The sequence below is a fragment of the Crinia signifera genome, chromosome 1 (genome assembly GCF_055691185.1).
Source record: "Crinia signifera chromosome 1, ASM5569118v1, whole genome shotgun sequence".
NCBI classification, from domain to species: Eukaryota; Metazoa; Chordata; class Amphibia; order Anura; family Myobatrachidae; genus Crinia; species Crinia signifera.
The window spans coordinates 304536477-304564119 of record NC_139217.1 but is presented as its reverse complement, the minus strand read 5'-3'; the positions used below and the strand labels follow the sequence as shown (position 1 = coordinate 304564119).

Sequence of the window (27643 nt, the reverse complement as noted above, 5' to 3'; positions counted from 1 at the left end):
TGCCAGGTTTGACCCCATTGCGGTCCCTGACACCTGAACATAATATTTCTTCTGGTACATAAAATGATTGTAGCGAAGTATTACCTCTGCCAATTCCACCAAGAAGTCTGTGGGTGGGGTCAGTGTAGGACGTTCATCGAGTCTTTTACGGAGTGTCCGTAGGCCATCGGAATGGGGAATTACCGTGTATAATGAGTTCACGTCCATTGTGGCCAGTAGCACTTGTTGTGAGGAGATGTCCACTTCTTTTAGTTGATCGATAAAGTCTGCCGTGTCTCTGATATAGGTATCACTGGAGGTGACAAGAGGCTGGAGGTGGTTGTCGACATAGATGGCCAAAGGCTGTAGTAGAGACCCACGGGCCGAGATGATAGGCCTGCCAGGTGGGTGAGAGTGGGATTTATGGACCTTGGGCAAGGTATATATGATGGGGCAAATTGGGAATTCCACCGTGAGGAATTCTAATGTATCCTTGGAGATACAGTTATTGGTAAATCCTGTATGTAGGATCTTATCAATAGTACGCTTAAATTCAGGTATGGGGTTGTGCTGTACGGGTTTATAGGTCTTGGTGTCTTCTAACTGTCGGACAATTTCTGAGTGATAGTCGGTCCAGTTTTGCACCACCACCGCACCCCCTTTATCAGCAGGTCTGATCACTAGGTTACGGTTCCCTTTTAACTCTCTGAGTGCCTCCCGCTCAGTCTTGGTAAGATTGTCAAATCTAGGTTTGGCGGGTGATTGTCGGGTGTCTCTTTCAATGAGTCTGGTAAACGTTTTGATGCTGGGATTGTTAGACATGGGGTCATACATTGAGGGTTTATGGAATTTGGGTCTGGGGGTTCCTGGGTTGCTGTCAGCAAATTGTTCTTGGAGTCTCAGTTTACGCCCAAATTTGTAGATGTCGATAGAGGTATCGAAGCCGTCATGAGGGTGGGTGGGGACGAATGACAGTCCTTTAGAGAGTAGTGAGGTCATGGCAGGTGTCAGTTCGGAGTCAGAAAGGTTGAACACTAGTTCTGAACCTGCTTGCGTATTCTTTTGCCGGAGACGACCGCAGCGGGGGTGTGGGCGCCGCCCCTGCCTCTGGGGGGTTTTCCCGTTTTTACTGAGCTGCTTGGGCCTACGTCTAAAAAATCAGACTGGGGTTCAGACTGTTCGGTTTCAGACGCTGAAGTCGAGGAACCGGTATTGAATTGGTATGGGTTTCTTTGTCGTCTCTGGCGGAATGGGCGCTGTGGGCGGGTCGAGCCTGATTCGCCCACTAACCACCTATATACGGTATGATTACGGTAGTCTGAGGTGACAACAGCTAGTTTGTTGTGCTTAAAGGACAGGAGGTCCTGTTTATAGGCTTCAATCTGAGTTTTGATTTTCTCAACCAAGTTGGTGTTTTTATCAGTTTTAATGGTAGCCAGATGGGCGTTACCAAATTCCTCTATGTCCTGTCTGACTTTCTTAAGCTCAACCCCTACTTCTTCGACCACAAGGAGCATAAGGTCAAAAGAGCACTTATTGAGAACCCCACACCAGCGGCTGCAGAATGTGGGGTTCCGTCTCCCAATAGTGGGTACGTTAGAGACCCTGAAGCCCCTGGGTATGAATTTTTTGCGATAATATTCCGACAGAAAGTGTCCGTGTAGGGACAGGTCAACTTCTCGTTTTTTAATTTTTAGAAGCCTCTGGTAGAGGTCAGTCGGTGACTCATTAGGTAGTGCTTCAAAGTCAGTGGCGTCGAATAAGACTTTGTCGGCGTCATCGTCGGTTAGTGATACTATGCCTTGTTCGGCCTGTGACAGTCACAGGCCGAACAAGGCATAGTATCACTAACCGACGATGACGCCGACAAAGTCTTATTCGACGCCACTGACTTTGAAGCACTACCTAATGAGTCACCGACTGACCTCTACCAGAGGCTTCTAAAAATTAAAAAACGAGAAGTTGACCTGTCCCTACACGGACACTTTCTGTCGGAATATTATCGCAAAAAATTCATACCCAGGGGCTTCAGGGTCTCTAACGTACCCACTATTGGGAGACGGAACCCCACATTCTGCAGCCGCTGGTGTGGGGTTCTCAATAAGTGCTCTTTTGACCTTATGCTCCTTGTGGTCGAAGAAGTAGGGGTTGAGCTTAAGAAAGTCAGACAGGACATAGAGGAATTTGGTAACGCCCATCTGGCTACCATTAAAACTGATAAAAACACCAACTTGGTTGAGAAAATCAAAACTCAGATTGAAGCCTATAAACAGGACCTCCTGTCCTTTAAGCACAACAAACTAGCTGTTGTCACCTCAGACTACCGTAATCATACCGTATATAGGTGGTTAGTGGGCGAATCAGGCTCGACCCGCCCACAGCGCCCATTCCGCCAGAGACGACAAAGAAACCCATACCAATTCAATACCGGTTCCTCGACTTCAGCGTCTGAAACCGAACAGTCTGAACCCCAGTCTGATTTTTTAGACGTAGGCCCAAGCAGCTCAGTAAAAACGGGAAAACCCCCCAGAGGCAGGGGCGGCGCCCACACCCCCGCTGCGGTCGTCTCCGGCAAAAGAATACGCAAGCAGGTTCAGAACTAGTGTTCAACCTTTCTGACTCCGAACTGACACCTGCCATGACCTCACTACTCTCTAAAGGACTGTCATTCGTCCCCACCCACCCTCATGACGGCTTCGATACCTCTATCGACATCTACAAATTTGGGCGTAAACTGAGACTCCAAGAACAATTTGCTGACAGCAACCCAGGAACCCCCAGACCCAAATTCCATAAACCCTCAATGTATGACCCCATGTCTAACAATCCCAGCATCAAAACGTTTACCAGACTCATTGAAAGAGACACCCGACAATCACCCGCCAAACCTAGATTTGACAATCTTACCAAGACTGAGCGGGAGGCACTCAGAGAGTTAAAAGGGAACCGTAACCTAGTGATCAGACCTGCTGATAAAGGGGGTGCGGTGGTGGTGCAAAACTGGACCGACTATCACTCAGAAATTGTCCGACAGTTAGAAGACACCAAGACCTATAAACCCGTACAGCACAACCCCATACCTGAATTTAAGCGTACTATTGATAAGATCCTACATACAGGATTTACCAATAACTGTATCTCCAAGGATACATTAGAATTCCTCACGGTGGAATTCCCAATTTGCCCCATCATATATACCTTGCCCAAGGTCCATAAATCCCACTCTCACCCACCTGGCAGGCCTATCATCTCGGCCCGTGGGTCTCTACTACAGCCTTTGGCCATCTATGTCGACAACCACCTCCAGCCTCTTGTCACCTCCAGTGATACCTATATCAGAGACACGGCAGACTTTATCGATCAACTAAAAGAAGTGGACATCTCCTCACAACAAGTGCTACTGGCCACAATGGACGTGAACTCATTATACACGGTAATTCCCCATTCCGATGGCCTACGGACACTCCGTAAAAGACTCGATGAACGTCCTACACTGACCCCACCCACAGACTTCTTGGTGGAATTGGCAGAGGTAATACTTCGCTACAATCATTTTATGTACCAGAAGAAATATTATGTTCAGGTGTCAGGGACCGCAATGGGGTCAAACCTGGCACCCTCCTATGCGTGCACCTACATGCTCGACTATGAGCATAGGTATATCCTCCCACTCTACAAGGACAAAATTAAATTCTACAAGAGGTACATCGACGATGTGTTCCTTATTTGGGCAGGATCGTCAGAAGAATTCTCCGAGATGGTGGGGACTCTCAATGCCAAAGATCACCCAATCAAGTTTACACACCTCATCAAAGATGACTCGATAAACTTCCTGGATATCAACGTCCACATAAAGGATGGTAAACTCCAGACCAGCCTCTACCGTAAATCCACCGACAGGAACACCCTCCTCCTCACTTCAAGCCAGCATCCACCATCCCTGAAAGAACACCTGCCTATCTCACAGTATATGAGAGTTATGCGTAATAACACTGATGATGTAACAATGGACCTCCAGTTGGACGAAATGACGGACCGTTTCAAACAGCGGGGATACTCCGAATCTACCCTCAAACGTTGCCTAACAAAGGCCAAGAAAAAGATGAATCCCTCCGACACTGGGACCAAGACGACAAATAAACCCCCTAGGATGGTCTTTGTCAACAAATATGATCACACTTCCTCTGAAGTCCAGACCAGCCTTAGGAAACACTGGCCCATCTTGGCCTCTGATCAGTCGCTTAAACTACAACAATATGGTCCACCCATGGTGGCCTACAAGAAAGGACCAAACCTCAAGGAACTTCTCATGCGACCGACTACCTGTCCGCAGGTTGACACGAACACAACATGGCTCCATTCAAAAAGACCAGGTTGCTTCCGTTGTGCCGGCTGCACAACTTGCAATAGCATCACCCCAGGACCCACTTTCCCACACCCCCATACAGGGAAACCCATAAAAATCAGGTACCGGCTACATTGCCAGATGGATCATGTGATCTACCTCCTCCATTGCCCCTGTGGACTGGCCTATGTCGGCATGACGACACGCAAATTCAGAGAAAGGATGGCTAATCACCGCAACTCTATCAGAGCTGCAATCGAGACTAACAAAGCAGAACTGCCTGTCCCCCGCCACTTACTGGCTGCGGGACACCAGAACTCCAGCCTCCGATGTCGTATTATCGACTGGGTACCCCCACCCCCCCGCGGAGGTGACCGTGGACTTGCCCTCAGAAAACTAGAGAGCAGGTGGATCTATCGGTTGGACACACTTGCCCCCAAAGGTCTCAACGAGAACAATCCCCTCTCTATCTTTTTGAAGTGAACCCTATAAGACTCACTACATAAAGCTCTTTGTCCATGTTTAAATTATTTTCTGTACAAATTGATTGTGATTGATGTATTTCGTGTTTGGATACCAGTGAAAGCACCATGACTGATGGCTCATAACCTTGTTCCCTCCACACAGTCCTACTATGTACATTGTTCCTGTGATATGTCTATATGCAACTCCCTGTTTTCATGTCTAGCACTTTGCTGCACCAATGGCTAATCCCTATCATAAACTGTTCTCCTATACTATCCGGTGTACCCTTACACACAATTAGCACTAACTTCAAAAATCCTGTACGAATCCTAGTTATCCACACCTTCCTTTCCCCTAAATCACCTTTACCTCTGATCATCTCTTCACCCATGGTTTATGCTTCCCCTTACACGGACTAGACACTGTGATCTACTACCCCGGGATGGGTAGTCTATAATTTCCTGCAAGCACTATACCACTACTCACGTCGCGTGGTGCTTCTCTAAATAATCACTTTGGTGACATACTATTTCTCTCCAACCTTAGCGCACTCTCTGGTGACATACTGCTTCTCTCCAACCTTAGCACACCCTCTGGTGACATACTGTAGCACTCCAACTCTAGCGCACTCACCAGCAACTACTTGCGATACACTCCTGTCACCTATCCTGGTCTCTACAAAAAAAAAACCCCGGCTTTATACCTAGCTTTAATGCCAACAGCACGGTTTTACCGATATACGCATTACTACAGTGATGTCATTAGTTACAGCCCATGTACCGCCTGATACTCCGTACACTCCGTGCTTGTAAACAAATCGTTGCCCTAGTTACGCACAGCCCCGGCTCTAATCCGGAAGCTGTGCGCTCCAGAGCTGCGGTCCAGCGCCGGCCACCGGCCGACGCACTTCCTCCTATACAGGAAGTACGATAGCGCTTGTCAGACGTGAGTCTGTTGCGCCGCCCAGCTCCATACCCCTCATAAGGTATAAATAGCCGGACGGGGGGGCAGTCAGATCAGCTGGCTGACCCTGTCCATACCCAGGCTGTTCCTGCGCCGCTGATTACATGATGCTTTATTGAAAAACGTAACTATGCTTTTGTCTATGTATTATGTACTTGTTATGTGATTCAGCAGTACATGTTACTGACTATCTGTATTGTTTCTGTATACTTGTAGGCTCCTTGATAAAGGTCCATACTGGGACCGAAACGTCGGGGCTTGTATACTTTGATTACCATACGCTGTGTTGACCCAGCTGGAATTAAATACTTCTTTTCATTTTATCACATTGCTGATCTGTGATTTAAGGAGAGTGCTCTGCTTCCATACCTCCTGGTGTGGAAACCTATATTTGTATATATATATATATATATATATATATATATATATATATATATATATATATATATATATATATATATATATATATATATATATATATATATATATATATATATATATTATACATGCATATATTATATATATATATATATATATATATATATATATATATATATATATATATAATATTATATTGCTGTGGATTAACTTGATTAGGTTGTCATTGTCAAAATGTCGACATAGAAAGTGTTGTTGCATGAAACAGTTATGTGTTTTTTTTTCTTTCACTTTTTCATGTCTATATCAACACCAGAGCATGCAGGCCCCCATTAGTGTCCTGCTTTCAGCCAACTGGGGATGTTAATGTATGAAAGTTAAAAAAAAAAAAAAAAAATGACAAAAATCCACAATAGACTAATTTTAACCTATTGGTGTCGAAATAATAATGATCATCCTAGACATTGTGACTTTCTGCCTACACTTGACATGCTCTGAATCTTGTGTTCTCATATATATTGCATAAGAGAGAGGGATATATTTATTATTTTTACATGTATGTAGAGCAGATGATTTGTACCACCCTTCCTGTGTCATTTTCATGTGTTTTTTTTTTATCTCTTGGTCATCTAGGCCATATTCCTTTGCCGTATTTCCCTTTAATGGAGGAAATGCTGTAGATAACCTTTTTCCAGTGGTGTTTCCTCTGTACTCCACAATGAGCATTATTGTACTTTTACGTGCTGCTGCTTGTTAGTTGTTGTTAGAAGAAACATTCTTATTGGTTCATGTTCTTTACACCTATACCACTAGGATTTCCATAGGCCAACCATAATTACCCTCTGTAAGAAATGTTCACGTTGGAATGGTCTGTGTGGAGAAGTTCGGCAATTCAAATGCCGAGGCTTGTTTTTCATGGATTGCCCCTTTATCTCAAAGCATTCCAAATCAATCATCTTTACATGTGTGTCTGCCAGATATACAGTAGGAAATTGTGCTGCTCCCGATTGTATAAACTTTGAAATGGAAGAATTTCTTACTGATAAATATCTCAAAACGATTAGTGTGCTGATCTTACATTGTTTGACAGTCCCTCCTAGGTTTAACCATTATCTTCCTTTTTCTGATCCTATTTTTCAGGGATTTTTAGCCTCACATAATCATGCAGTCAAATGACTACCGAGGGGCATCGCGGCTGTTCCTCCAACCCCAGAACGGCAGCAAGATGCGGTCGCCAGGCTATGTGCCTGGTAGAATTGTTCCGCTACGCCCACCACCGCCTCCAAAGACTCAAGCATCAGCCAAATTCAATTCTGCAGGACAGGAAGCAAATGCAGCATTTGGGTTTTCAGGAGATGGACAACACAATGACACACACATCATTCACAGGAGAAGACACAAAAACACGTTAATATGCTTTGCCATTTCCAGCCTGTCCTTTTTTATTATACTAGCAATTGTTCTAGGAATATCATCAAAGTATTCTCCAGATGGTAAGTAATGTTTTTTATTTTAATGTTTTTCTAAATATATTTTGTACCTTAATAATCTGTTCATCTGATTGTGGAGACTTTCTGTTGACAGTATAAAGGTGACCATACATTAGGGTGACTTCACAGAGGGAACACGTTACCTGCAATCCCTTCTTGAGCCGCCCGGGCACCTCCAGCAGGACTACATACAATACACCATATGCAGTCATTTTGCATACAATACCAGCCATGCCTGTCTAAATACTTGGAGATGTAACTTCTTAAACATGCAGCCAGTGCAACCCTCAGGCTCCAATGGAATGTGCATGGGACCGTGCATCACATTGGACCTGATGTCAACAACATGCGATTTGGGCACTTTTATGTCCTAGTGTATGGGCACCTTTAGGGGATTATACAGCATCAGGTCAACATGGTATCTAAGGATAACACTCTTGAGATTACCAAATACATGATTTCTTTGTGAAATATTTTTTTTGAATGAACAATTAAACTTTTGTACAAGACCTTAACAATGCATGCTTTATGTATGAGTGATAAACTTACAAAACAAAAATTGTTGTGGAGGAAAAAAAACAAAAATCATGTAGGTATTTAAACCTTATTGCCAGCTGTTGATTGCACATATACTGATGACTATAAGTCCTGCTGGTGACCTTTTCTTTTTTTTTTTTTACCACTTAAATGGCAATTTAAAATTTTAATATTTGCTGTAAAATATTGCTTTTTCAAACATCAGACCATTGAAACCACCCCCATCAGAACATTAGGACTTTCATGACCACTGTGACTTTACTTTCTCCAGAAGCTGCTGTTCTGTGCAGCCACCGTGTGCGCAATTTTTTTTTTTTGGGGGGGGGGGGGGGGGGGGGGGGGGTCGGGGCTGCTCGCTGAGTAATGGGCATACTGCATAGGTAGGAACACATAATATACAGTTAATTTTTACATACACTATACATTGTCTGCAATGTTACATAAGATAAGTAATACAAGTTTGGAAATGATGCATTTACATAACCTCTAAAAGTATAAATGTAGGTATTCTATGGGAATCAACATTTTTAGCTTTGTTCTAATTAAAACCCAATGTAAGTGCTTCTACACATGTGGAGTTATTAGATTGTCAGCCTTATCTGATCAGGCTTTATCTGTATCATATGACTCCACAGTACAGCCAGTGCCATAACGGGGGGGGGGGTCGCTTTGCCCTGCCTCGCCTCTTAAGTACATGACATCATGATGTCACACCAAGGGGGAGGGGGGGGGTCAGGGACTAATGGTTTCTCCCTAAAACCATTAATTGCAAGTGATTTTTATTTTATTTTAAATGGACCTTATGCACTATGCATTGTTCATACAAGGAATTATGCAATCTTCGTGTTTTCCTCCTCAGAGCATAACACATTGATGCACACATAGGGACATGGATGGAGCTATGGCTCCAGGCATCCATATAAAAATGGGCCCATTATTCTGACAGCATGATTATGATCAGCCACCCATCTGGTAGCAGTCAGCTATAAGGATTATATTGTTCTGTTTTTCTAAAAAAAATATGTAACTTTTGTATGTACTTGGGGTAGCAGTGGAACTGATGGTGTAGGGGGTAAGGAGAGTTACTTACTATTTATTTACAGTTTCTTATATAGCGCCGCGGATTCCGTTGCGCTTTACAATTGTAGACCGTGATAAAACAAACTGGGTAACAACAGATAGACTTTGAGATAAGAGGGCCCTGCTGCAAGCTTACAATTATAGGGACATAGGAGGGAAATACAAGGACAGGTACCAGTAATAGCATAGCAGTCCCACCAAGTTGCAAGTCAAGAAGAAAAGCTATATAAAACATATGTGCTTTAGTGGGTTATGAATGTCGAACTTAAGTATGATAGGCTTGCCTGAAGAGGTGAGTTTTCAAGGAACGCTCGAAGGTTTGGAGACTAGTGGTAGTCTTATGGTGCATGGAAGGGCATTCCATAGGGTAGGAGCCGCCCTATGAAAGTCCTGTAATAGTGAATGGGAGCTAGTAATCCATGGTCGAGTTGGGAGATATTTTGAGATAAGTAAAGAGATATATGGTGGTGTAGTATTGTTAACAGCTTTATATGTGAGTAGAAGTATATTATATAGAATAAGCGGATCAGCAGATAAAGATCGCCTTGCTACGAAGATCAGCTTAGCAGCAGCAGCATTTACAATGGACTGCAGTGGCAAGAGTCTGCTCTTGGGAAGACAAGTTACGAGACTGTTGCATTAGTCAATGCGGGATATAATGAGTGCATATATAACAGATTTAGTAGTGTCTTATGTAAGATAGGATTGTATTTTGGATATGTTTTTTAGATGCATGAAACATGATTTGAAGACTGATTGAATGTGGAGAACAAAGGACAGCTCAGAATCAAGGATAACCTCTAGGCAACAAGCTTGTCGTGTAGGATAGATTGTCAAGTTCTCAACCGTTATGGAGATATCAGGATTGTAGCTGTTTTTGGGTGGCTGGTAGGAATATAATTATTTAATTTCCATTTTGGAAATATTGAGTTTGAAGTGGCGAGAAGACATCCAAGATGAGAGACATTCAGAAACTCTGCCCAAAACCACTGGTGACAACTCTGGTGTTGATCGGTAGATTTGAGTATTGTCTGCATACAAGCGATACTGAAATCCGAAAGAGCTGATTAGTTTGCCAAGAGATGAGGTGTAGATTGAGAAAAGCAGAGGACCTAAAACTGAGTCTTGCGGAACTCAGACTGACAGGTAGTTAAGAGGAGGTGGGATCAGAGAACGAATACTGAAAGAGCGATCAGATAGGTATGATGCGAACCAGGTAAGTGCTGTATCATTAAGACCTAGGGAGTGTAGTGTTTGTATGAGAAGAGTGTGATCAACAGTGTCAAATGCGGCAGAAAGATCTAGAAGAATAATTAATGAGTAATGGCCTTTAGACTTGGCAGTGACCAGATCATTCATTCATTCATTCATTCATTCATTCATTCATTTAGTCAGTGCTGTCTCTATTAGAGAGTGTGTGAGGCGTTAGTAGACATGTCTCTCGAGTAGCTTGGAGAGGCATAGAATCTGAGAGATAGGACAGTAGTTAGACTTAGGGTCAGAATTGTGTTTTTTATTTTTATTTTTTTCATAATGGGAGTAATCACTGCATGTTTGAACAGAGAAGGAAAAGTGCCAGTAACAAGAGAGAAATTGCAGATTTTAGTTAAGGTTGGTATAAGTACAGGATATAGAGTTTTTTAATGACTTGTGCAGGTATAGGATCAAGGGGAGAGGTAGTAGAGTAGGAGGATAAGAAGAGTGTGGATACTTATTTTTTAGTTGCAGGCACAAATGAAGAGAAAGTGCCAGAGGGTTCAGGTGGGGAAGTAAGTAGGTTATGCTGCTTTCAGACCGCATAACTGGCTTTGACCCTGTATTTGGAAACGTTTCCAAAAACGGGTCTGCCAGATAAAACCCCTTTCACACCGCAGCACTTAAACGGTATATTACCGTTTAAGTGCCGATTTTTTGACACTGGCAGACCCGTTTTTGGAAACTTTCCAAATACAGGGTCAAAGCCAGTGCAGCCTTCAGCCCTCCATGCAGCTCCCCCCCCCCCCCCTCGCGTGTCGACCGAGAGCATGTCGACGCCCCCCGCGCATGTCGACGCCCCCCGCGCGTGTCGACGCCCCCCCCACCCCACCCCGCGTGTCGGCGCCCCCCCCCCGTGTCGACTTACCCCGTGCCGGTACCTCCGTTGTGGACTGCAGCTCAGTATGCTCGGAAAGCACTTATGAAAAAAGTGTCTTCCAGAAAATGGCTGCCCCATAGGAAACCCTGTTTAAAAACTGTCTTCCGTATGGGGGGCAGCCATTTTCTGAAAGACACTTTTTTCATAAGTGCTTTCCGAGCATACTGAGCTGCAGTGCCGGGAACCACAACGGAGATACCGGCACGGGGTAAGTCGACACGGGGGGGCGCCGACACGCGCGGGGGGGGGGTCGACACGCGGGGGGGCCGTCGACACGCGCGGGGGGGCGTCGACACGCGCACGGGGGGTGTCGACACGCGCGGGGGGGGCTCCAGTGCTGTGAATACTTAATGAGCGCTCATTAAGTATTCACTGTGCTGAATTTAGGACCCAGCTCATTGGCTGGGTCCTAAATACCGTTTCTGAGCCGATTTTTGCGCTAAAATACCGGTTCAGAAACGGGTAGGACCCTGCATTTTAACCGGTTAGAAAAAACGGCATTTTCTAACCGGTTAAGTGGGACTGGACCTTTCAGACCGCACACATTACCGTTTTAAAACGGTAAAAAAACGGCAATTTACCGTTTTAAAAGTGCGGTCTGAAAGGGGCATTAGAGGCTGCAGAAGAGCATACCATTTCATCTGTTCTCAAACTCTAGTCCTTAAAGTATAATGCAAATTCTTGTGCACTGATGGTAGCCAGTGAGGGAGGAGGGGGAGGGTACAGAAGAGATTTAAATGTGTTTAAATAGTCACTTGGGGTTGGTGGCATGAGAAGAGATAAGAGATTGGAAGTATGTTTCTTTGGCAGTGTCCAAAGCATTGCAGTAGGAATGGTAGATATCTTACAGTATATGTGAGGAAATCAATCAGATTACGAGATTTACGCAATTAGCGTTCTACTTTCCGTGACTTATTTCATAGCTGTCTTGTTATTTTGGAGTGCCACGGCTGACCTCTAAGCCTGTGTGGGTTGTAATGGGAAGCTGGAGCTGTTTCATAACCACATGACTGGTTCCACTCACACAGCACTGTCCACAGCTCCTATGCTTCTGCAGTGGGCCATTGGAACATTTTCAGCTTCTGATCCTCAATCCTGGGTGATGGAGAGTTGAATTCAAGTTGACTGTAATTGCTTTCGACGTTCCGAGCATGAAGCTAAACTCTCCCATTAAAGTTGTGCGCACTTTTCACAATGTTCACGAAACTCCCCATAGCCTGTATTCCTGTGCTCTTGTGCAAAAACATTAAAAATTCACTCTGGAAACAAGCATACAGTACATTCATCTCTACTTTGGCCCCCAAATGACCTGACATGGCTCCAGAGGTCGGACCACATGATATGATGTGCTGTACTCCTGATCAGCTTCCCTGACACAGTTCCTCTGCTTCCTGCGTGCTCACAAGGCAGGGGCAGTGTTATCGAGCTGGGAAGATTTATTACAATAATCAGATGTTTGTTCGTACATGTTACTACTGTAATACAGTAAACATGGTGACATTGCATTGTATGTTCCTTTACTGCATTAATGCTTAAAAGTTAAATGGTCAGCCACATCTTGCTATGTCATGTATACAGATGGAGCTGTGCTTATCCAGCTCGCCTATGTCTCATCTCGCCATGCCGTTCGCAGAAGCTCCTGCACCCCATTCATGGCAATTGACGTACAAGCGCGTGAACATGGAGGTGCGGCGCGCCAAGACAAATGGCTCTGGCGGGCTGTACAACCATCTGTACATTCTAAATGTTGAACATCATATAATACACCTATAGTTAGGTATAAAAAAAAAATCATGGTTTAGCTATGTATTTGTTTAACATTAGAAAATACAGACTTTATTCCAGAATCTGCAGCTGTCAATCCACAGAAATGTAGGTCACAAGTAATTCGTAACGCATGCTCGAATGAGTGTAGAAAATGAGCCCAAGCCTCCAAATCTTGCTTTTTTTGTTATTCTAAACGAGCTGGTTCAGTAGCTTTTAAAACAAAGTACAGTAGAATGCCAGTAACACTCCTATATTGGAGTATTTAAAATAGCAGAAACTGAGTTCCCAATTAGACCACTTAAATAACATACCAGGCATCAATTTTTTGTAATGAATCCGGTTACAACTTTTATTTATAACCTAATTAAATTCTTCAATTGCAGTGTGGCAATAAGCCAAGCCTGCTGGCAACAGCCAGGATATAATTAATGAGTTACTAAACAGGACCTGTCAAATTTCCACCCCCAACACAACCTGGACCATCCTTGTACCATTTCACCCCTACTTGGCAAGTACTGGCCCCATCCCTCATCTAATAACATTCTCAGCAATCTCAAAGTATAAAACCTTGTAAGTCACTCTTATGCCCTTCTTGCCATTGACAAGACGAAGGGTGGCTGGGTGAGGGATTCCTGCCTGGAAAGATGATCCCTTCCTGTCAGAGCCAATATAAGTATCTACCTATAAGTAAATACCTAGTATCTGACCCTAAACCTTAAAAACATCAACAAAAAATGTACCTGTCAATGACATCCTTCAGTAAAAGGAAATGTAAAAACCATACACTAGGGGCATTTATTATCACTTCTCGCTATGCAGCCCTTGCTCTTTTTGAACGCAATCTATGGGAACCAAGTGTAATTTTTTGTTGTGCTTTTAATAAATATTTAGCTTGTATTGACCAATTTGCTGTTACTTTCCGTGTTTTATTATGCAAGTCAGCATTTATCATGTTAACCAATGAAATGACGACATAATTGGACTGCATGGCCCCTGACCCCACAGAAGATAAGGGGCAAGATGCAAAAAGTTTCAAAAGGTGATAAACAACCAGCCAAAACAGTTCCTAACTGTCATGTTTCAGGCTAGGTTTGAAAAATGTCAGCAGCTGATTTGGTTGGTGCTTTATCACTGGCCTCTTTCTCTTTTTGAAGCTTGGTGCATCTGGCCCCTGCTATTACTGCACAGGCCATTGGATCATCACAAACCACCAGTAATGTTTGGAAATGATGAGCACAAAAGCTCTGCCCTAATCTAAGCTAACATTGTGTTTCTTTGATGCTAAAGTTAATTATTCACTCTGTAGCAAAAATGAAGAAAAGTTTCTTCTTAATATTATGCCCTAGATCACGTTTTATATTTTTTGCTACATTGTTTTTCTGGCATATGAGTGCCAGAAATATCTCAGAGTCCTCACTGTAAAACTGTTTAGGTTATTCCCCTTTTACACCAAAACTCCGGGTCGCACCCAGGTTTTTAGACCTAGCTTCAACCCGGATGCGACTCCAAGCGGTTCCTAAGCCACCGCTTGGAGATGACACTCAACCGCACACAGGCATCCATTCACCTCCACCCTCTGCCTCTGCTGCTGTCTGCAGAGTACAGCAGACAGCAGCGGAGGCTTTGTACACCCCCTGCCCAACCTGTGGATGCTGCGGGATGTCCCTAGTAACATGCAGACTGCTCCTCTTCTTCCTTACATACCTGTGCTGTTTTTGTTCTTCAGTTACTGTTCTATTTAGTCCTGTGTACCCTGTATTAGTGTTCATTCTAGCACCAGCCATCTTTAAAAACCCATGCAGTTCCTCTTCCCTGCCTGGGGTGTCGCTGCCTGCTGTGGTGTTTCTAGCACAGGTCTGGTTTGCATATCAGAGCTGATATACAGACCACACTGTGTTAGAAGCACTACAGCAGACGGCGACACCCCAGGCAGGGAAGAGGAACTGCATGGGTTTTCAAAGATGGCGGGTACTAGAATGAAAACTATTGTATTGTTCTAATATATGCCCTATGTATGGCAGAGCAAACCACTTGTGGTGCCTTTTATATAAATAAAATGTAATAATGTAGTAATCATTTTTCTCTTTACATCTGACAGAAAACTGTCCAGATCAGAATTACTTTCTAAGTAACTGGAATCCTGGATTTGATACTTTGAAGAGAGTTGTCATTAAGAAAGGAGACCTTTTCCGTTTGCAGTCGGATGCCACTGTCCATTCTATAACCATACAGGATGGAGGTGTGTGCAAATCTCTTATCTGTCACATTCTGTGGTTATTTATACATTATCTTTGTTACAAATTTGTTGCAGAAGCATGTGAAGTATCATATACTTCCTCTTTACACATACAGTAACAATTTTCTATATATTGTATCAGTGGCATAAGTTTATAGCAGAGGCCTGGAGGGGAAAGTATATATAGCCACATATGTATACACATACAGTAGCTTACATATGCACATACACCCACAAGTATACACACTGCCAGATACACACAACAAACACATGTCTACACACAGCTACATACACACAACACACACACACACAGGCACATAGATATATACACAGCCACATACGCACATATGTATACACATGCAGTAGCTCCATATGCACATACACCCACAATTATACACACGGCCACACACACACGTATACACACAGGTACATACAGTATGCACATATACCCACACGTCTACAAAGACACACACACACACACTAACATGTATACACATACAGTAGCTACATATGCACATACACCCACAAGTATACACACAACAAACACATGTATACACAGTTACATAAGCACGCACACATACACCTCTGTATACCCACAGCCACATATGCACAATCAGCATATATATGCACACAAAGCAACACGTGTGTGTGTGTATGTGTATATGCATGTATGTATGTGTATGTGTGTGTGTGTGTGTGTGTATATATATATATATAGTGCAAAGGATTGGCACTCTGGATGACAGGAAAAGGTTGATTGCCGCGGTGCCTTCCAATCAGATAATATAGTAGCAGTTTCTCCTAACACTGTGAGCCAAGGCTGGCTGGTTGTGATGGGAAAAAAATGAGGCAGCACTCTGCGGTCTTTGTCAATCACAATCAAAGTGTATTAAAGCATAAGAAAACGGACAACGTTTCAAAACCCGAAGGTTTTTTCCTCAGGTCCTCAAATAACAATAGTAACAGGTTGACAAACCTGTTACTATTGTTATTTGAGGACCTGAGGAAAAAACCTTCGGGTTTTGAAACGTTGTCCGTTTTCTTATGCTTTAATACACTTTGATTGTGATTGACAAAGACCGCAGAGTGCTGCCTCATTTTTTTCCCATCACAACCAGCCAGCCTTGGCTCACAGTGTTAGGAGAAACTGCTACTATATATATATATATATTACATTCAGTTTAACAAACACTACAACTGCCCCCCTCTCACCTATAAAAGAGGCATCCATCCATAGTGTAAGCCAGAAGATCGGGGGGGGGTTGAAGAGCTGGACGGACTGCAGGGCTGTCAGGGGACAGGGGCTCTGAGTGAGGAAGCCTCACCTCCTCTTCTCATTGAGATTCTGGAGCAGTGCTGCTAATCATTTCAGTGCTGCTCTCGTACAGTATTCTGTGTATTGTATACAGGTTGAGTATTCCCTATCTGAAATGCTCGGGACCACGAGCATTCCAGATAGGGGAATTTTTCGGTTTTTGGAATATTTTTTTTAAAGCATACTTACCTGTCCCCTGATGGTGTCCGGTGGTCCCTCAGGGTCCACGCAGTCCCCGGGCGTCCACAGCAGGCCTTAGGCATCTTCTCCAGGTCTCCAGCGGTCCCAGGAATGCATTGCGCGAGTGCGCGCGCGCACCGGTGACGTCACCGGCGCGCGCGCACACTCGCGCAATGCATTCCTGGGACCGCTGGAGAAGATGCCGGAGGCCTGCTGTGGAACACCCGGGGACTTGGTAAGTATGAAAAGAGGGTTAGGGGGGTTAAAAAAAATAAATAAAAAATATTCGAATGATTCCAAAAACCACGGTTTTTGGAATAATTCGGATAAGGGATGTCCGGATACAGGATACTCAACCTGTATTACCATTGTCCTTTTTAAGCTTCACCTTGCTCTTTGAGGCATTATACTCTTCTAAGCAAACTCAGAATTTTTATCTTTGTTTTTTTACAGTTTAGCAGAAAGCTAACTATGAAGAAGTTGCGTATAACTTTGTAATCTCGTAATACATTTTGTGCTGTTAAGTAAAACACAGATTTTTGACCTTACAAAGTTGCACAATATAGCACAGGGCTGGGCAACACCAGCCCTCCAGATGTTAGTGAACTACACATCCCAGGATGCTTTGCATTAGTTTTGCTATGTGGCCATGCTGAAACTGATGCAAGGCATGCTGGGATGTGTAGTTCATCAACATCTGGAGGGCCGGTGTTGCCCAGCCCTGATCTAGCATATGAGAAGGTAAACTGGCTCTTTAAGTAAAACTCCTTTTTAACCAAAGTCTCGAGTCTGACCTGGCATTTGGAGCACCGTTCTTAGAGACCTTTTTCACCACAGCGCCAATCCAGGCTATTCCCAAACCTGAGCCTTTTACACTGCAGGTACCGGCGATGGAGAAAACATTTCCTCTTTGTGCAACAATACAATTCTACCCTCATTTTAAAGGGGACCTGTGTTGGGTTACCCGTTAACACTGCAACTAACTCAGGTACTTCCCATGTAAAACCCTTCTCTGGACCCAGGTCACCCAACCCAGGAGATATTTCCACTGCCAAAAATCGCAGGTTGTTGTGCGTTCATGTGTAATAACACTAGACTTTCAAATCTGTGGAAAAGGCTATAACTTTATAAATATTCTCTATGTCAAAGGGAGGGGGCCTGGACTGCACACCCTAGCTACTTTTATAATGGGATGTGTTACATAGCTGAGACTTTGTACGGATACACAGAAACACCATACACCATTAAAAATTGATATAAAAAATAATAATAATAATAATATGCTTTTTGGCATAGTTTTGTCCAATAATTGAGCCTCAGCACCACTCGTCAAGGTAACCTCATCAAACAGGTCGCTGACATTGTAGGGGTTCGCCTCCGCCATGCAGGGCACCCCCTAACCACCCATCCAAAACACTCCAGGTCACCACACAAATAAAAAGATGACTTCAAGTATCAGAGTGTTCGTATTAAAGAAAAGAGAGAAGGCAGTGAGGGTGGAGTGTTGGTAAAAAAATAAATAAGGGAATAATAGTATGCGAGGGTTAAGTAAGTGAAAATGGCGGCTTTAGTGTTTAGAAGCGTTCAATAAAGTAAAAAAATAAATGTGTGAAAGTGTGACCTAGATACAAAAAAACATACTCCTCTCATCTTGTCTTCAGCATGCACATAGCCTGGTTCACTTAGTGGCTCTTCTTCACTTCAGCTGTGTCAGGCTCATAATGTTAGCTTCTTTTCTACTATCAATGAAATACGCATGCATGGATACCTTTTTTTAGTGTCAATGTTCGTGTGACCGATCCTCAAAATATCCGTTAAAAAATGGCAGCATCGCTCTCAGCAAGAGAATCCATGTATAACTTTGTTTGCAACAGAGATCCACCAATTAGCATTAAGGACACTAAAACAAATTTAGGGCTTTATCAATCAATTAGCCAAAATAAGTTGTCATGTTTTAGATACTTTTGTGTTGCTGCAAAACTTTTAATTACTTTGTGCTTTCCCATATTATTTATTTATTTTAATGCCTTATTAAGTTCAGTGAAAACATAAAAGTCTTCTTTTTATGTTCTTCAGGTAAACTGGTCTTTGAAGACAATGCAAATGGTTCTAAAAATATTACACTGAGGACTCGTTTCATCCTGATAAAGGATGGTGGAGCGCTTCATATTGGAGCAGAGAAATGCCGCTATAAATCCAAAGCAAATATTATCCTTTATGGCAAATCAGTTGAAGGAGACAGTGTACCAATATTTGGGAAGAAGTTCATTGGCGTGTCAGCCGGTGGAACACTGGAATTGCACGGATCTCCAAAATTATCTTGGACCCTGTTGACAAAATCCCTGACATCGTCAGGTCTTGTGCCTGGGTCTTACAGCTTTGAACGGGTTTACTACAGAGGTCTGAACTTAAGAGTTGTGGATCAAGAAACTGCTCAAGTTTTAGTAACCGAAAAGTTTGACACTTTTCATTCTGAAGATGAAAGTAAGCGGCTTCAGGAATTCCTCATTACGCTGTCTCGATCGTTGCCTGGCTCTATCGTTGCCATGGCAGCTGGTGACTCGGCAGATAAAAGCCTGCTCTCTAACACTCGGCAAGCTATTCAGCAACTTCTCGGTAGCAGCCGTATCAACGACTTGGGCTATAGGTAATACTCATATATTCCTGATATTATTGAAAATGTTCACATTTTATTTCTATGGTATTCAGATTTCGGCAACTGTGGTTTTTCATAAAGTAATCATATAGACAATAGTTATTTTTAGGGTCCGTCTGTAAAGAAGAGCTCAAACTCCCTTGCAAGTGTGTTCACATTTACGTCTTTCTAGCAATCCTCTGCTAATCTGGGAGATTACCTTAAACCACCATACACTAAGGCATTTCACATGCAATTTGGGCTGTTTTGATATGATTGCAGCGATCCGTCACATGAAGTGTGTAAATTGCATGTGATTTGACAGCAGGTCCGATGAGATTCATGGTCCTTTGTGTATCGGACCGGAGCCTGTGAGTCACACCAGCTGCAGAAACAGGGCCAGATGCACTAAGCTTCAAAAGTGATAAAATGGACAGTGATAAACAGCCAGCCAATCAGCTCCTGCCTGATATTTTTCAAACACAGTATGTGACATACCAGATAGGAGCTGATTGGCTGGCTGTTTATCACTCTCCATTTTATCACTTATGAAGTTTAGTGCATCTGGTCCCTAATCTGTTGGGATTGCTTCCGAGCAGACTTGGCTGGGATCACATGCAATATAAGGGGGGGTTCATGGGTGACTTCTCAGAGGGGAAAAGTCACCCTAGCGATGCCCAGCTTAGTGTCTCTACCTTACATTGTAGTATAGTATTAATATTTTATTTATCTAGCAACACCAATTTATACAGCACTATACACAGAATATTGTGAAATGTCACACAGATGTGGCCATGGCTGGGGATTGAACTTGTGACAGAGCGCTGTGAGGAAGTGATGCAAACCATTAAGCCACAGTATATTAATATATACTTAATTTCTAAAAACCTGCCAAATTTAGAATAGTTGTTTCTGCAGATTGAAGTCCATTAGACCCTCTAAGGAGGAAATTTACTAATATGGGAGTTCTATATCACATAGGATGTTGCTATGGGCAACCAATCAGAATCTGCTTCTTATTTTTTTACCACCTATTAAATAATATCCGATTGGTTGCCCATAGCAACATCCCATGTGAAATAAACTCCCATCTTAGTAACTTTCCCCCTAATTTGTATACAGAGGGCCAGATGCACTAAGCTTCAAAAGTGATAAAATGGAGAGTGATAAACAGCCAGACAACCTGCCATGTCACAGACTGTGTTTTAAAAATTTCAGACAGGAGCTGATTGGCTGGCTGTTTATAATTTTATCACTTTTAAAGCTTATTGCATCTGGCCCCGAGACTGGTTTCAGATAATCTTAGCCAGATGGGATATAATGTAGAGCTATGTGTATATAAAGCGAAAAGGTTGGGTTGCCTAGAAGTATTTAGAAATGACCTTGCTTCTGCATGTTTGTTTGGCTGACATTTTGTTTCTTTCTTTGTACAGAGATGCCTGGGCCCTTGTCAGTGTTATTGGTGGGGGTAATTCGTCATGTGCTGAGAATATTAGAGTCTATGAAAACCACAGCACTGGAGGGAAGGCAGAAGCTGTCAAAATTTTCTCCACTTTGGACGGACAGAGATTTGCTGTAGTTGCATATAGTGAATGGAAAGATGGCAAGTATATTCGCTGTGCCAGCATTGTAGACTAATGTCCATCTGAAAGTAATTATGAGCATCAGAACAGACCAATAATGGTGATGTCAACTTTAAGTTCTGCTTGCCTAAGCTACACATTAAGGACATAGTCTTGTGGTGGTCATATTTTGCAAGATGCTTGTTTTTAATATCGACTTCTTTTATGATGAAAGCACAAACATGGTCACTGCGCTCAGGAACTCTTATTTATTCCAGATTGCATTTTATTTTATATATATATATATATATATATATATATACAGTGTTCAAGTTACTAATTTAATAGTGTGTTCCTTAATGTAAGTTATACAGGAAGTCAATAGGCCGCTTCCTTTTGTACAGAGGCCCAGATTGCACATAAATAATCCAGTGTACTTCTGTCATTTCTTAAGAGCAGTTTCCTTCTATTTACATTACTTTGAAATGTAACCCCTTCAGCTGTCATGTATTGTGTTCTATGATAAAACACGTGTCCAGATGTAGATAAGGATATATGACTAGCTTAGAGTACTATCACTCTTTATGACATTTTCTAGTCTGCAGCAACATCCCTTTTCTTAAGTAATTGAACCCTTCAGGGCTTTTTACTTATCTTTATAATACGATTTTCCAATGTGTCATTTTTGCCTTTTTTTTTTTTTGTTTTCAACGCTTTCTCTTTTTCTCATGTAGTTATTTATTTTATTCAGGTAAATCCTTTTCTGGCTTCAGGGTGGAGGCTGTTGATGGTGTTGTGTTAGATCTCATGGACAATGCTCGTAGTTGGCAGCCTGGGGACCAAATTGTTGTTTCAAGCACTGATTATTCCATGTATCAAGCTGAAGAGTTTACTCTGCTCCCTTGTCCAGAATGTAATGAATTTCAGGTTAAAGTAAAAGGTAAATCAAATTAACATTACATTTATGGATCACTTGTAGATCATAAATCCTTTTCAGATTTAGGGGGAAATGTATTCAATCCGTGATTCTGACTGTGGGAACGTCCCGACAGTCAAAATCCCAGGCTGCTTTTCGCTCCACTCGACAGCTGTAATTCAATGTTAAGGTTGTCGTTTGTTAGAAAGTGGGCGTGTCTGTGAAAACTGACAAAACAGATCCGACTTTTTTTAAAGTTTGATCTGTTTTGTCGGAATCTGCCTTCAATGCTGTCTGATAGGGCAGCATTGAATAGGCAGCGGCTGCTATTTCTCTCGGCGGAGTCCTGTTAAGCAATTGCCTTAATCTATTCCCATAATCCTCCTGTTAATCCAGGTGTAACAGTCTGATTTTAAGAAATTATGCATTCCATAGTGAATGCTATAGTTGATTTAATTGACTAATGCGGAGATGTATGAATCCTTCTAAAGCATTCAAGTAGAGACGCTGCCTATGACAACCACGCAGCTTCAAACTATCATTGTATAAAACGTACTTGACAAATGTTGGCTAAAAGCTGCTTAGGTTCTATGGGCAAATTCTCTACTTCTTTACATGGTTTGAAACTTGTAGAAGCTGAAGAGCTTTAATGTTAAATGAGCCTTTTTAGTAGGGAATTCAATTATAGGTGATCACCTGTTTTTCTGTTGAAAAGTGGTTTGCACCCAATTCCATTTTAGGTAAAGTTAAAACCATATAATTCTCCATAGGTTTTAACACATTTTCTTCTTAACATGACCAGTAATGACGTCATTTGTATGGTGAAAATGTTCCAAATGCAAGAAAATGTGTTAATTGATATGGTTCGGGTATTGAGTGTTGTTAGGACATACTGAGTCTGCGGTACCCATTGCAGTTATCCAACAGTCTTGCTTGCCTCCTGCGGACTAAAGCAGCCCATAAGCAGCCCATACACGCTGCTGTAAGGGCTGACCCGATGTGTGCTTTGAGGTGCGCGCTCCCGCGCACCTCATCGCACAGTACAAAACGTATGTGCTTGCACATACTTTTTGTACCTAGTTCTCATCAAATCGCATCGCATTGCATGCACAACGTGTGCACATACAATGCAATGCGATTTGATCCGTGCTAGTACAGCACGGAACGCACGCTGACAAAGCAGCGTGTATGGGCAGCAATACATGCTGCTTTGTGGGCGTGCTTTCCATGCTGTACTAGCACGGATCACATTGCATTGCATTGCATTGCATTGCATGTGCATCCGTTGTGCATGCAATGCGATTCAATGTGATGAAACCTAAGTATAAAAAGTATGTGCAAGCACATACTTTTTGTACTGTGCGATGAGGTGCGCGGGAGCGCGCACCTCAAAGCACACATCGGGACAGCACGCTTAGCAGCGTGTATGGGCAGCTTAAGGCTTCGCCTATGACAGCCACGTTTGTGAGGTAAGATTAGTTCCGGCCTCAGACCAGTGCCGCCAGAACTTTAAGGGGGAAAAGGCTGCCCGCAGGAGTTTGGAAACACTGCAAGAAGAGGGCAATAATGCGAACACACAATCTACCTATATGGGGTTATAGACCCTATGGGTGCAACAATGCACAGATAGAACCTGGGACTAACACTATACCCAAAACCACAAATGCAACAATGCAGGAAGATGACAATGAACATACCAGCTATAGCCACTAATAGACTCCTATTATCATCTTAGTTTCTCTTTTTGAGTACAGGTTGAGTATCCCTTAACATACAGTTTTTTTCACCTATGCTTAACATGTGAAAAACCCAGCAAGATTTATCGGGTTAAAAACTTAACACCTACTTTCATTTGGTTTGCACAATAATTTAACACCCTCTAACACACGGGTGTCAAACACAAGGCCCGCGGGCCAAATCCGGCCCGCCAGACCTCGTCATGTGGCCCGCGCAGCCGCCGCCACCCACCCCCGCCTGGCGCAGATTACATTACTGCGGGAAGCCATCACAGTGTGAGTGTCACATCACATTCATTGACACTCACATGACGACTCGAGACTGAGAGACAAACATAACAACGTGAGGAAGCCGGGTGACAGTCACTCCGCCGCAGCGCTCGCTGGGAGGAGGAGGGAGGCAGGACAGTGGACACAGACTTGTTAGTGTCACTGTGTGACGTGCCCGACTCCTCCCCGGCTCCTCCTGCGGGCAGCGGCTACGGCGCAGCCATGTGTGACACGCGCCCGCCTGACAGCAGTGCCAGTGACACCGTGACCTGCATGTTGCTGTGGCTGCCTGTCGGACTTGGACGCCGGCCCGGCGGTGAGCTGCCTCCTGCCTGTGGTGCCACGCTGCACAGCAGTGGCATCAGTTGGTTCAGTATATTTACTGTAAGTTCGGCAGTGGGGTGGGCACAGTTGTGTTGTCTCTTGTTGTCCAGACCAGTCTGTCCAGTCCAGAGTCCGTGGCCGGGCAGGCAGAGAGCCAGGCCAGCAGCACACAGCCGCAGCCTGAGCCCACAAATCTGCAGTGCGGCTGCCTGTGTCCAGGGTCATTTTCATTATCTGTCCCACTGTCACCACCAGTCCAGAACTCTAGCGAGAGTCCTGAGAACCCAGAGGCCCAGGTCACCTGCTGGGTGATCTGACGTCACGTCACTGTGCCCTGTCCCAGGCCCCCAGCCAATCTCCCTGCTAGTTATTACTTACATTATTACAAAAAACAGTAATAATTGAATGCAGTGACAATAATTTATGATAATAAAGTGTGGACACATAGTCCTACAGATACAACTGGCCCTTTGAGGGTGACCAAACTGCTGATGCGGCCCCCGGTGAATTTGAGTTTGACACCCCTGCTCTAACAGATGATGAATGAAATTAATGGGCGATAAGTTAACACTGCAAAAATAAAATTTTATCACCTGAGTTCCCCCATTAGCTAGGTCAGGGCTGGGCAACACCGGCCCTCCAGATGTTGATGAACTACACATCCCAGCATGCCTTGCATCAGTTTCAGCATGGCCACATAGCAAAACTAATGCAAAGCATCCTGGGATGTATAGTTCATCAACATCTGGAGGGCCGGTGTTGCCCAGCCCTAAGCTAGGTAGTACCTGCATGTACACATGCCTGTACCAGCTTACTATTATCTTTTTATTTACATTTTTGGATCATCTGAAGTACCTTTTTTTCCCCTCTGATTTTAGAAACACCCACCTATTTCCATATGGGAGAAATCTCAGATGGTTTGGACATGCGAGCAGAAGTGGGAGACCTTACAAGGAACATTGTAATCCAAGGAGAAATGGAGAAGACCTGTTATGGGGACAACCAGTGCCAGTTCTTCAGCTATGACACCTTTGGAGGACATATTAAGGTTTTTATAATTTTTCACCTTGTTGGCAAAACAGGATGGTTTGCTTATAAAACTGCACAATGCTATTGTATATTGAGGCATCACATGAGTACAAATATGCATAACATTTACTAGGCTTGGTTCTCTGCTAGTAATTTATGTCTTACACTTCAATTTTTTTATTAATCCCATCTGTCTGAAGTGCATAATAGAAACCAGACATTTGTAAACATGGAGGCCATGCACTTACTCTTACTATCAGTGAGACTTGTCCTGCCATGTGTGGCTCTTGGCTCATGATCTCTGTACAATGTTTCACAAACTGGAAATCCTGTGATGTTACTACTGGTTTCCAATCTGCCCGTTAAATCAGACCAAATCGCCTCTCCCTGACATGCAGTCGGGGCCGGTGCGCGGATTGGCTGGCCGTCCGACCACCCGTTCTGGGATCTCCCTCCAGGCGGTGAGGCGGGCGGGAAGCAGGAACGCATGGGATCCATCACAACGGATTGCATGCGTCCCTGCCGCCGGGAAGGGTATTGAGTGTCTGAACACTGCTGCGAGACGTCGCAGCAGTGTATGGGTACCTTAAGTATGCCCCTGTTACACTAACTCCTCTAACAGTGACATTCATATGCAGCTTGCCACTGAAACAGGTGGACCAACAGCCTTCTGGAATCTTTACTGATGGCAGAGGGAAACAGGCTGGACTGTCATCAAGCAGTGTCATGGTATAAATGATGAGACCTCGCACATACAGTGTGGCATCCCAAAACTGAAATGCATGGATCCCTGTCAGATGCTAATGCTCCTTAGGCACCAAGGGGCAAATGTATTAAGCCTTAACAAGAGATAAATGCAAGGGTGATAAAGAGAGATAAATGGCCAGCCAATCACATTCTAACTGCCATATTACAGGCAGTGTTTGAAAAAAGTCAGTAAGGAGCTGATTGGCTGGACATTTATCTCTCCTTATCACTCTTGCATTTATCTCTTGTTACGGCTTAATACATCTGCCCCCAAAATTCAAAACTGTAAAAAAAAAAAAAATTCTAAAACTTTTGACTCATACACCAGTGTGCACCTAGTCACCAGTTGGAGATTCCACAGTTGCCACAAACGAAAGAAAAAAACCCAACTTCTCTGTAAATAGAAAGCAAACCACTTTGTAATGCTGACTAGAATGAATGGGGTGAAGTTAACTAGAAAATAGCTGGGCAGCCAGTCAGAAGCAGTTTCTCATGATGCCAAGCTAATCGAGGATAGCTTCTTGGTTGTCTATGAAAGAGTTAAAAACCCAAATGCTGGTTTTCCTATAGTTATTTTTATATGTTACTGTACTCTGCAGCACATTAAATAATTGCTGAGGGCAATATATGTACTTATTAATTTACCAGAAATATTTTTTTTTCTACTTTGCGCTTACATTTCCTACCTCTGGAAGATGGATCACAGTGCTCTTTTCTATGCAGTGTATTACGTCAGGTAAAATGCGTGCGATGTAGGGTCCCACAGAAAAGAGCAGCGGCCATAAATGCTTTGTGAATATAATTGGAGGATCTGAAGTCATAATGAAAAATTCTATATATAGAAATTCACATTTTTTTCAGCTTAAAATTATTCTTCCTTGGCAGTAGAAGCTGCTTTGATGTATACTCTTATGTTTGATGAACTAAACAATATATGCTTTGTTTGGTAGATACTCCGGAATTTCTCATCTGTACATCTGTCCAATGTTGAAATGAAACACATGGGGCAACAGTTAATGGGAAGTTACCCTGTCCACTTTCACCTGTGTGGTGATGTTGATGAAGTGGGTGGCTACCGTGCAGGCACTTATGTGGAAGGCCTAGCTATTCATCACAGCTTTTCCAGATGTGTCACTGTCCATGCAACAAATGGCTTATTGGTATGTATAGTGTGTCTCTGGGGTCTCCTTTCTCTTTATTGTTAAGGGATTGCATATAACATTACCTCAGTGTTAGAGTAACAGATTTGCGCACCTACCCTCACTTGGCTGTACATGCGTTTTTTTTCACCCTATTGACGTAATAAAGTTTGCAAGTCCAGGGAAAAGCACTGCACATCTATCTAATCTCAAGAGAACATAGGAAGACATACCAGGAGAGTGACCCAAACAACTTACATTTTTAAACCACTTATTTGACATGGGAATCTTTAAAAAAGATAAAGATAATGATATATGGCCTAATTCAGGGAAGTACACAAAGCCATACGTCTCTGGTGATTGACGGCCTGTCAGACTGCAGACCTGTCACACTAATTGGGGGTCCATGCAGACCT

At 43.3% G+C, this 27643-nt stretch overlaps 1 protein-coding gene across 1 annotated transcript in view; it reads left to right on the top strand.

Annotated features, from left to right (window-relative positions):
- The window catches only part of CEMIP2 (cell migration inducing hyaluronidase 2), a 93593-nt gene that overhangs the window by 27715 nt on the left and 38235 nt on the right, over nt 1–27643 (top strand). The window contains exons 2-8 of the mRNA XM_083186091.1: nt 7271–7623; nt 15237–15377; nt 18946–19516; nt 20938–21107; nt 21818–22006; nt 25191–25360; nt 27039–27248. Of these exons, the coding sequence (XP_083042217.1) occupies nt 7293–7623; nt 15237–15377; nt 18946–19516; nt 20938–21107; nt 21818–22006; nt 25191–25360; nt 27039–27248 (1782 nt within the window). The 5' untranslated portion in view covers nt 7271–7292. The remainder of the gene's footprint in view (nt 1–7270; nt 7624–15236; nt 15378–18945; nt 19517–20937; nt 21108–21817; nt 22007–25190; nt 25361–27038; nt 27249–27643) is intronic.